General features: G+C 34.9%; 1 protein-coding gene across 1 annotated transcript in view; it reads right to left on the bottom strand.

The window, feature by feature from the left end:
- grin2bb (glutamate receptor, ionotropic, N-methyl D-aspartate 2B, genome duplicate b) overlaps window positions 1-12,094 on the bottom strand; it is a 125,643-nt gene that overhangs the window by 40,486 nt on the left and 73,063 nt on the right. The window contains 2 exon segments of the mRNA XM_058777380.1: window positions 7,617-7,809; window positions 8,404-8,674. Coding sequence (XP_058633363.1) covers window positions 7,617-7,809; window positions 8,404-8,674 — 464 coding nt within the window.

The raw sequence follows: 12,094 nt of genomic DNA, 5'->3' as shown, positions 1-12,094 counted from the left end.
GCAGTTCCAGAAACATTATAAATGTTTAATTTAATGTTTAAGTCAAACCGTAACTATTGTGTTTCATTAATGATGGTGCATTTGTATGCAGTGTGTTATTGACTGGTTCAAGTCCAAGCTAAGTGCTGGAAATAAGTGCTCTTTTACATACATGCCTTAGAAAATAGCTTCCAAATTTGGCATTGAATATTTTAAAGTGTTTTCAGAGACTGCAAAATTAAGCGATCGGAGGAATGTTGAATGTTTCCCTGCTAACCACCCCTCAAACACTTCACACAGACAACTGTATAAAGTAAGGGTTCAAAAAGAAGAGAAGAAAGAATCAGTAACACTTTAGTTTAGGGACCAATTCTGCAGTTAATGGTGTGTTAACATCGAGAATTGGACCTTAAAATAAAGCATGAACCTTTGGCCTAAAACTAATCAGATGGAAGTAAACAGAAAGAAGCCATAGAGAAGAAAAGAGATGAAAGAAGAAAGTGTAGGTAGAGCAGGAATAACTGTAAATATATATATTAAAATAAATATTGTAGACAAAAAAAAAAAAAACACTACCCTTTATCATTAAGATTTTTTTAAATGGTCTCTTATGCCCACCAAGGCTACATTTATTTGATCAAAAACAGTAATATTGTGAAATATTATTACCATATGTTTTCTAATTAACATATTTTACAACATAATTAATTTCTGTGATGCCAAGCTGAATTTTCAGCATCATACAGTCTTCAGTGTCACATGATCCTTCAGAAATTATTCTAATTTGCTGATTTGCTGCTCAAGTAGCTGTTATTATGTTGAAAACAGTTTTTTGGAAAGATCTATATGCAGGTTTGGTCATACAGTTTTGGAACAACACGATCAATGGTGAGTAAATTATGACAAAAAATGTAATTATGACATCTATTAGTTAAAATTGTAGTGCAGTTTTTATTTTTACTGTTGTAATTGTGTTTAAAATAAATTAAATCATATATAATTTTTAATGTAGGTTTTTTTCATTAGTGTTAAATTTCATTTTATTACTCTAAAAAATGTTGGGTTTAATACAACCCAGAGCTGGGTAAAATATGGACGAACCCAGTGATTGGGTTGTTTTTACCCAGCGGTTGGGTTACTGCCCAGAAGGTTGGGTTAAACATTTAACCCAACTGTTGGTTGAAAACAACCCAGCATGTGTTCTGTCCAATTTTTACCCACCACTGGGTTGTATGTAACCCAGCATTTTTTAGAGTGTATGATATATGTATTTCAAATTATATGCATGTCTGCACTGGAAGCTCATGTCACCACAAATTCCTTGTGTGTGTAAACACACTTGGCAATAAAATCCTTTATCATTCTGATTCTGATTTTTGGGCCTAATATGATATTATAAAAAACCTGCAATGACCTATACTGTACAGTATACAGTACACAATTATAACAGCCTCCTCTAAACATGAGGAAAGGTGAGTCCAGCGTCTGTTCTGCTGAAATTGGCACGTGATGAATACACCGAGGGAACCCAGCATACGTGTGCCACAACTGTTCATATTAAAGTCTGGATGAGAGGTAATTTTTAATTTGTTACTGTTGTATTTCAAGATTGTCTCTGGGGTTTAAAGTTTATTACATTAAAAGACGTATTAGAGAGCCTGCAATTACTGAGTCTAGGTGAGTGAATGTAACACCGCACTAGTGTGCAATGCTATCCAGTTTGATTAGGAAATAGATTTAATTGACGCAGGTAATGATTGCTGATAGGTCAACAATGTTTGTGGCAAAATTGTAAGATTTAGTCTAAACGCTCCCTAGATCACGGAGCAAAAACCCAAAAGTGTTACAATTATCCTCCTTTGCCATGTTTTGAGTTAATCAAGGGAGGGGACAGGCAGACAGAAAGAAAGAGGGAAAACTAGACGCAGAAAAGAGAGAGAAAGAGAAAAAGAGAGAGAGGCCGGGCTCCCACTGTTGTTCCATTCGGCTTCCTAATCCTGCTCTGCCTCGAGCATTCAATTAACTCCTCACCAGCAGATCAAATGACTGGCTAAAAGAGAGTGTGACCGAGCCTAAACGCTAATTAATACTTAGGAATCAATGCCCCTCAATACTAAATGTCAAATAACAGTACAAGAGAGAACAGAGCAGTTCAGATGAAAAGCTCACTTTTGTATTACGATGGATATTTATGTTTCTAAGATGAAAATAACAGCCGGGCCGGTACAGACACGTGGGCGCAGGCTGAATGTCAGAGGAGACATAATGGGGAAAGAAAAGTGAAAGGTGCTCTGTGCCAGACGCTTCAGCGAGGAGCTACAGCAGACCCACATTACCAATAATGTACTCTCTTTTTCTCTTTTGTTATCCATTTGTCACTCTCGCTCATTCTTTCTGCAGGAGCTGTTACAGGTACAGTATGGCTATAATAGAATGCTGCTCAATCTAGGACTCGCTTTACACCTGGTATTAGGATCCAAATTGGCTGATCCAATCACAAATGGTCAGGTGAGACGGATCATCAGATGCCCCTTGGTAGCAACACACCTTTAGTATAGTGACCAATTCTCTCTATTAACATGCTGTTTATTAGCATGCCTATTTTAACATATTGGCTGTTTATTAGTACTTATAAAGCACATATTCTGCATGACGATATTCTACGTCCCTAATCCTACCCAATATCTAACCTTAACAAAAACCTTACTAACTTTTAAAATTAGGAGTTTATTGAGGCAAAAGTCATAGTTAACACGAATTGGACCTTCAAAAAACCTACCTGCAAAGCTACAGTACTATTAAAAGTTTTAGGCACTTGTGTAAAAATGCTGTAAAATGAGGATGCTGTCAAAAATAATGTCATAAATAGATTTTCTTTATCAATTAACTTCTATTAACTAAATTAACTCAACATTTGGTGTGAGCATCCTTTGCGTTTAAAGCAGCGTTCGCACTCGTGCGAAGTTTCTCAAGCTTTGCAGGTAGGTTTCTTGAAGCATCTTGGAGACGTTGCCACAGTTCTTCTGGATTTAGTCTGTCTCAGTTTGTTGTGTTTCTTCATGTAATTCCAGACAGACTGGATGATGATCAGATCTCTGTGTGGAGCACTGGCTGTTGTCAGACAAAAATCTCACAGGATTATTAAAATAAATGGCAAAATGAATGTTTGGAAATATAAACTGATATTTCCTACTGACATACTACAGCAAAAGATAGAAATAACTGACTTAAAACCATTTTTTTAGCTGGTGAAATTACTAGTGTTCTAATAATTTTGGCCATCACTGTATGCACTCCCAAAGGATGAGGATGCGAAGAGTCAGTGGTTAAAAATAATTTTACAGTGACGCAGCAGTACAACTCCAACATTTCATTGTGTTCCCATCATTTACTGGCGTCTGCTTCTCAAATCTTGATGAATTTAAAATACCCAGATGTACCCTCGTTCATTTGGACCATCTTGTGCCTCTGGATCACAATCTTAAAGTATGATTAATTATTTATGCATATATTTTCTACCAAGTGTTCAAATAGTTTTGTGCTGTATATGGTGTACACCCAGTGTACCTCCAAAGCAAAATTAGAACTTTAAAGCAGCATAATAAGGGATTTATTTATTTTTTTATTATTATTATTTTATTTATTTTTTTACCACTAATGGCCAGTATCATCAATATTGATAACATGATTCCAATAATTTTATTAAATGGATTTTTTTAATTAAGCTATATATTAATATGTTTTTAACATAAACATGATGTTTTTTTAGCACAAAAAGGCCGTTATCGGCGTTAACGTGCTGCGTTAACGTGAGACTCTTATCGGGCGATAAAAAAAATATCGCCGTTAATCTATTCTCAAAGTTGGGTTGGGAGCTGGGTCTATACTACGCAAGCTATGATGACTTTCACCTTGATATTTTAGCGCGGATGTATACCTAGCCGAATTGCACTGTAGGGGACGAGAACGAGTCTTCGAACCTGTGTGTATGCGTGCTAACATGGATGCAGCTATGAAGCCGCCGGGTTTGCTTCAGGGAAAATGTATTTTTCCCAATGGAAATCTCAGTGTTTCCCCTACCATTATTTTAGGGGGGCGGCCTTAATTTTATATTCTCTATAGCGCCAGACCACAAAAGAAGTCATTCAATGTTACCTTCCCTATAGAACAGGTGTATACCTTGTTCTTTTATTAAACAAACTAAATAGCCTTATGTTATTTATCTTATTTACACGACGGCGTGTCATTTCTGTCTCTACGTTACATGGTGGCGCTCTCTGTATCGCGCGCACAGCGGAGTTCCGCCCCGGTTCGCACACACACACACACACACACACAAACAAACAAACAAACGTAAGCGCACACACAAGTGAGCACACTCCTACTCCTATTTGTAAATATTAAGCCGCAAAACGTCTATTTAAATATGACTTCTGCGTGTCTCTGTGTTAATGTATGGCGCAGACGCGCGGGTTTGTTTACTCATACAGAAGACCGCGATGCTTGCAGTGATATTAACGTCTGTCGTCTCACTAAATGAGGACATAAATACATGAACAACATCTCCAGATCTGCTCTGAGAGTCACTTCATGAGCATTCGAGCGTTTCATTTGAGAAAAACTATCCTCTAGTGATGGGTCGTTCTTGAACGATTCGTTCATTTTGAACGAATCTTTAATGTGACTCGGGAAGAACGTTCGTCTCAGGGAGTGATTCGTTCAGTCGCGCATGCGCAACATCCTATAGGTTCTGTACTGGAGTTAGTTCACCTTAGTTCGGGTTTGAGTCGTTCGTTCATCACGTGACAGCCTCATACACTAACCTATGCAGTCAGAGCCGGAAAGAGAATTGATTCGTTCACCTCCCGAGTCATCGGGTTTGAGTCGTTCGTTCTTTTGTCACGTGACGTGACAGCTTTGGGCAGAGAAATTTGTTAATTTACAACCTTCCTTACAAACGGGTGCATAGTCATTATTGTTATTATTATTATTATTTACTCGTACAGTTATGTGATGCATTTCTGGTCTCAAATTATTGCTTTTAATTTCTGTCACGATGGTTCTTTCCCATAATACTGAATGTAGTAATAAAGATAATAAAGAGTTGGTTGTGCTTTAATTTAATTTAATTTATTTTTTTGGAGTCTAATCTTCATAAAATACAATACCTTGTTGTATTTATGTGTTTTGAGTTAACCCTTTAAATTAGACTACAGTGTTACTTACTATACTTTTGTAACATATGACACTTTAGACATTAACACTGTGTACACACTCTTGAATTGTTTTTTTATTGTTTATTTTTGTGCCAGAAAAAGCTTTAGCAAAGAGAATAACTATTCCAAAATGAATTAAAACAATTTAAATAAAAAATACAAGAAAATTAAAATATACTAAAGCCACAGAGCCAGATCATAACCTTAATATTTTAAACTAACATTAATCATTCATATTCAAAATGTTATTTGCTTTCACTTCATGTCATTGTGTCCTTTTTGACCAATCTTCTTATACAAACATTAGACCAATATGTCAAGTCTGCCTAGGAAAAACAATTATACCAGCAAAGTCAAAATTGGAGTAAAAATGAACAAACTATAAGTGCTTTGTAATTTTAGGCTTGGATTTTTTTTATTACATAGTTATATTATATGTTTATTGATAGACAAAGACAGTGAAAGGACAAATCAATCAATATTTTATTTATTTATTTTTAAAATAACACAGATCCTCAAGAAACAGTCACAAAAACAGACCATTTTTATTTCTAGGAAAATGCTTATTACACATATTTTGATAATTTTATGATAATTCTTAAATATGATCCAACATACAAAAAATACAGTTTTACTATAGTATTTTACTGATCCGGCAAGTGGTCACGTGACAAAAGAACGACGACTCAAACCCGAAGACTCGGGAGGTGAACGAATCAATTCTCTTTCCGGCTCTGACTGCATTGGTTAGTGTATGAGGCTGTCACGTGATGAACGAACGACTCAAACCCGAAGACTTGTCAGATAAGAGGTGAGGTGAGCTAATCAAGACCCAGGTAAACGATAAATTAATCTTTTCTGTTTCTTATAGCATTATAGTTTGTATTGTTTGTAGTGTGATCAACGTTTGCATAAGTAGTAGATGTGTTAAGGAAGTAGCACGTAACATTTTAATTATATTTTGCTAAAATGAACGAAATGAACAAAATTACTCGAAAAAAGATTCGTTCATTTTGCTGAACGAGACTCAAAGGTCCGAGTCAGTAAAATGATCCGAACTTCCCATCACTACTATCCTCACGGCAACCCGTCAAAATAAAAGTTCGGTTTCACTTGAAGACATTGGGCAGAACCTAATAGACGACTACTACTAAAACTATTAAAACCTTATCTTTAAGGAATAATCATACAATGTCTTCAATGTTATTATCAATATTAAATCCCCTTTATTTTTATGTCGGGAAAAAACGCAAAAGCCTTTAGGTAGGCTACGTTATGTAATTTTAAATTACATAATTTAATTTAATTAGTTAGCCTATTAATTACCACGACACCACGAATTACCACCATATTATGTTTGCTTCTTGATGACTGCTAGTTGTTTACTACTAGTAGTGAACTTATTCTGATCTACTTGGCAGAATTCAAATGAGCCACTTTAATCCAGATTAATTCCAAGATTACAGTGAGATTAATCTAGATTAAAAAAATTAATCTATGCCCACCACTAGTAAAAACAGAAATATCCAAAACAAGTTTACATTTCAGTAATATACACCACCATTCAAAACTTTGGGGATGGTAAGACTTTTTTAAATGTTTATGAAAGAAGTCTCTTATGCTCACCAAAGCTGCACTTATTTGATCAAAAATGCAGTAAAAACAATAATATTGTGAAAAATTACAACAAATTATAATGAGTGTTTTCTATTTAAATATACTTTAAAATGTAATTTGTTCCTATGGTGGTAAAGCTGAATTTTCTGCATCTTCGATGTCACATGATCCTTCAGAAATCGATCTAATATGCCGATTTGCTGCTCAAAAAAACATTTCTTATTTTTAATGTTGAAAATGCTTGGAAACCATGATGTTCTTTTTCAGGATTCTTTGATGAATAGAGACCGCAAAAGAATAGCATTTATTTAGTAATTAAGTAAGTAAATTTTATTTACAGAGCGCAATTAAATTCAGCTTACACAATGAATTTAAAACAAAGATCTTCTGTAATTGAAATCTTTTGTAACAGTATAAATGTCTATACTGATACTTTACTGAATAAAAAATAAATAAAACTTACTGACCCCAAACTTTTGAACAGTACTGTATGTCAAATCACCAATAAAATCAGGGATTAAAATGTTATCATGAAAATAAACCCATTATCCCAAAGTACTGTATAGATCTATACTGTACAGCATCTAAAAGCAACCATGGTGTGTTTGTATGTATGCGTGTACAGTATGCTTGTGCACCTGTCTAGCGCTCTTTACCCTTTTCAAAACACTCCATTAGTTCGGAAACCCTCCTGAGCAGGTGTTGCAAGTGTGTGTATGCTGGCAAGACTGCCTGTGTACGTGTATGATTGCAGACCCCAGATGTCAGTGTTTGAACCCTGGCACCCCGCTAAGCCTGACTCACCTCAGCACCTCATTGGGGTTTCCTGACTTGCTGCCTTTCTTGTCAGGTGCACCGTGGCATCCAGACTTAAGCAGCGTGTGAGGACCCCGATCCAGCATCATTGTGGAGGATGCCATGGCGATTATGGCTACAGCATCACGCACTCGAGCCTCCAGTCCATAGTCCCACTCATCGTAGGAAACAGAGATCAAACCTGAGATGCAGGAAGTGTAAATTCAGTAAATAAATAATGTGTAGTTTTTGTAGCTAAATATTTCTATAGTTTTATTTATTTTGATTTATTTATTAATTTTAGTACTTAAAAGTAAACCTGTTTATTTCAGTTAGTTGACAAAGCAATATTTCTCATTTTAATTTACATTTCTTAGGCTTAAGTTTTCATCTAATTTTTATAAATATTTTATTTTATTTCAGACTTTTGATATAAAATTCTTATATTAAATTTTATGTCATTTAAAATTCTTGCCAATACTGACAAGCTGATCAATATTGATGGCCAGTAATCAAAAATGAAGATTCTATACAATTTAGTCACAAGATAATCAACTAAAACCACTACAATCAACTGTATTAAATGCTAAAGTGAATTTAGGCATCACGGCATAATAATGTACAGTATGAAAAATGTATATTATTTCAAGATTTTACAAAGATTACACTGACAAAAATGTTGTAGAAACTATTTTCAGTCAAAAATTGCTAGTAAATTTAAAAAACAATAGTAAAGAAATAGCATGCAATTTGATGTATATATGCAAGCATATATATCATTTATATTTCTTTTTACCTGTTGGAAAGACGCTGGGTACATTATCTGCATCCCCTGTCACCAGAGATGGTACGATCCAGGTGTAACCATAACCAGTGAGGCCGACAGAATGTGCCACCTCGAATATGGTCGTGGCTTCTTCTTTAGTGCAGTACAGTAGTATAACAGGACTTTGGAGCTTCTTCATCTGGTTCTGGATCTTTGAGTCGCCATCATCTACTGACATGTCCAACAGCAGCACCTCTTCCAGCTCCCAGCCAACAAAACTGTTCTCGACGGTACTCCGGATCTGGATGAAGGCAAAACAGACAAAGGAAGATGAAAAAATGGCATGTCCTGTAACACCCTCCTGCTGCCTCCAGCTCTTTTTGCTTTTGTTCTTTAAATATAAAGAGAAGAGCGAGTTTAAAAAGAAAACTGGCAAAAAGACAACAAGAGAGAGAAAGGGAAAGCTAAATTTTTATTTCAAGGAATAAATTAAAACACTAATCATAAAAAGTGAAATTCCCATCATGCACTTCATCCAGATACCAAACATTTTTTGATCTCTATGATTTGTAAAGAAGCAGACCTAATCCACGTTTCAAAATGCACAGAACTGCTCTGCTCTGCTCTGTCTGAGGAGACAGAGAGAAATTAAACTGCATTTCCTCATAACAAATTGTTCAAACACTAGTCCACAGAGATGCTTTCCATTATAATCTACTGCAGTCAAAACTAGAGGAAAATGAAATTATCGTACCCACAATTCTGATGATGCATATTTCTGTATCGCCAAATATTTCCAGCCAATTTGACAGACTTGCAAATTGCACTGACAGTATCATTACACACATGCAGTCAAGTGTATTGTGAGCATCCGGTACCACAGGGCTAAATCTACAAAAATGACTGTGATGGTCCCTGGTACACTGATACTCTTACATTTCAATTCCACTCTGCTGACAGATCACTATATTTACATCTGAGATATTTTAGTTTTATTTATATACTGTTTTAATAATATTAATAACAGTAAAATGTACTTAGAAATACATTTTAAATTTGATTTTATTTCTGTATTATAATTTTTTTCATTTTATTTTTAGTAATTGTGCTTTTGTCATTTGTATTAGTTTTTAGGGGTTTTTACATTTCTATACAGCTTTAATTTTTTTAAGTTTCTTACATTTCTTAAAGTGACAGTTCACATTTTTGTGATCATTTACTCACCACCGCCATGTTGTTCTAAACCTGTATGAATTTCTCTCTTCTGTTGAACACAAAAGAAGATATTTGATATGTCGTAACCAGGGGCGTCATGCACTCATTATTTATTTTTTTTATTCGAAACATTCCCAAACGCATTAACTACTGTATACCATGAAATATCTCGATTTTCACCTTTATAGATTATGTTAGTTGATCTTTAGTGGGCGATGGTCAAGTAGCCTAATAATGTAGTCTATGTCATGACATAACATATTTTCAATACGACTGACTTCATATTTAATGTGAATTTAACATTGAAAGTTCATGTGAATAAAAGCAAAGAGAGCAAAGAACATTTACATTATCAAGTTGAAGCACTCTCAAAAACTCCCATTAAAAATCACTGAAGCTGTTTACACTATGAAATGAATATCTTACTTACAGATTCATACACACATCTGCAGTTTGTTGTTTCTAATGAGAGAATTCGCCAGAAAGAGGTATTCAGTCAGCGAGCAAGTGAAGAAAACACCGGCATTTTAGCAACAACTCTTCTGAACACCTCTGATTGGTCATTGCATTCATAAGCTCAACAGAATCGTGTGTGATTGGTTATAATGCGCTGTGCTGAACAAACTCGTATGTCTCTGGCTCAGCCAGCCAGCAAATGCAGATTTGAATTTAGCAGCTGATGATATGACGCGCTGAACTATTTAATAATGCTGGTGTGATTGTATCAAATATACAAAATATTATTCAGCTATTTTTTGCCTTTTGAATGCTGCATTCAAAATCCACTTGGCTCAAAAATTGGCACGATGCCTCTGGTCGTAACCAAACAGTTGTTGGAAGCCTTTGACTTCCATAGTATTTTTTTTTTTTTCATACTATGGAAGTCAATGGAGACCAGCAACTGTGTAGTTAGCAACATTTGTGTTCAGCAGAAGATAGAAACTCGTACAGGTTTTTGGACAACTTGAGAGTAAATAATGACATTTTTCAAGTTTTTCACCTAATTATTATTAATATTTTATTTCAAAATTATATCAGTTACTGAAAATAATTTAACATACAGTTTTAGTTTTAGTTCAATTTTAGTAAATTTTGGCCCATATTGATAAGCTACTAATTATTGATATACCAATAACAAAAAAAAGAAAAGAAAATAAATTATATTAAAATTCTATACAATTCAGTCTAAAAAAAAATCAACTACAACTACACTAAAATCAATCATTTAAAATGTTACAAATTAATTTAGGCATCATATTATAAATGCACATATAAAAAGCAGATGTTATTTCGAGTTTTATAAAGATTAGTGAGTGTTGAAGTGAGCATGCATATTCAATATCGACTGACAACGATTAGGCCTAATTAAACAAACAAAAAAATCTAAAGTTGGCTGATATTTGGCTGAAAACTGATATTTTCCTGACACATTGTGAATTCCTCATTTAAATACCAAGGTATTTCTACGGCCATTTACAAAGCGCAAAGTAACAGAAAAAAACTACTGCAGCAACCCAGGTTATTGCAGAAGATGAAGGGCCACAAATAGGAGGCACAAGAAAACAGATGTCAGTGTGGCTGGAGAGGAGAGTAACAGAACTGGACACAATTTGTTCAAGCTTTTGGAATCGCCTGAACCATTGTTCCTCCTCCAGCAGACAGCAACACAAAGCCTGGCACTGGTCTCACTGGTAGAGCATCAAAGCCTGCCTGCCATACACCTGCAAGAACATCAAGAGCCTGCTGCATGAGCCTCCTCAATAAGCAGAGCATCCTCTGGACCTCTGCTTGCATCGCCCTGAGGCTGCTCCTGATTTGGAGAATTACAGTAGAAATCAAAGAACACAATCCTGACCATTGCACTGTGTATTTAAGAACTTTATCCACAGCACTGTGGACCAGACATAAATTTAGGAGGTTTGTGACAACAGTAAGTTGCAGCCGTTGCTTCCCAGTTGAGGCAAAATACAGTATATATTTCTACACAGACTCAACGCATTTCTTTATTATTTTCAGTTTATTTTCATTTTAGTTTAAGTTTTTGATATTTTATTACATGCCTTTGTTGTTTTCATTAGTTTTAAATTAGTTAATTTTTTTTGTTTATTTTTATTTTCTTTCCATTTATTTTTATATTTTATTTCAGCTCTATTTCAATCAACAAAATGTTTTAAATAGTTCTAGTTTTAGTTAACAATAATAACCTTGTTCTAAAAAGGCTGTTTTGCTAGTATGAATTAAAAGGGTCAACACTACTATTATAGGGCTTGTATACAAGGCTAAAGGCGCATACTGTGAGAGGCGTGTGATGAATGAACAGAAAGATGGTTACAGGGAAAATTGCACTAGTCATCGTTTACTCACCCTCATGTCATACCGAACCTGTTTGACTTTCTATCTTGCATGCAGACTCTTTTCTGTTGCCACATGGGTTAAGAATGACATAAGGGTCAGTAAACGATGACACAATTTCATTTTTGAGTGAACTATGTCTTGAAATCAAAAA

The sequence above is a fragment of the Onychostoma macrolepis genome, chromosome 01 (assembly GCF_012432095.1).
Source record: "Onychostoma macrolepis isolate SWU-2019 chromosome 01, ASM1243209v1, whole genome shotgun sequence".
Classification (NCBI taxonomy): Eukaryota; Metazoa; Chordata; class Actinopteri; order Cypriniformes; family Cyprinidae; genus Onychostoma; species Onychostoma macrolepis.
Note: the sequence above shows the minus strand (reverse complement) of the source record. Positions and strands in the feature narration are given on the sequence as shown.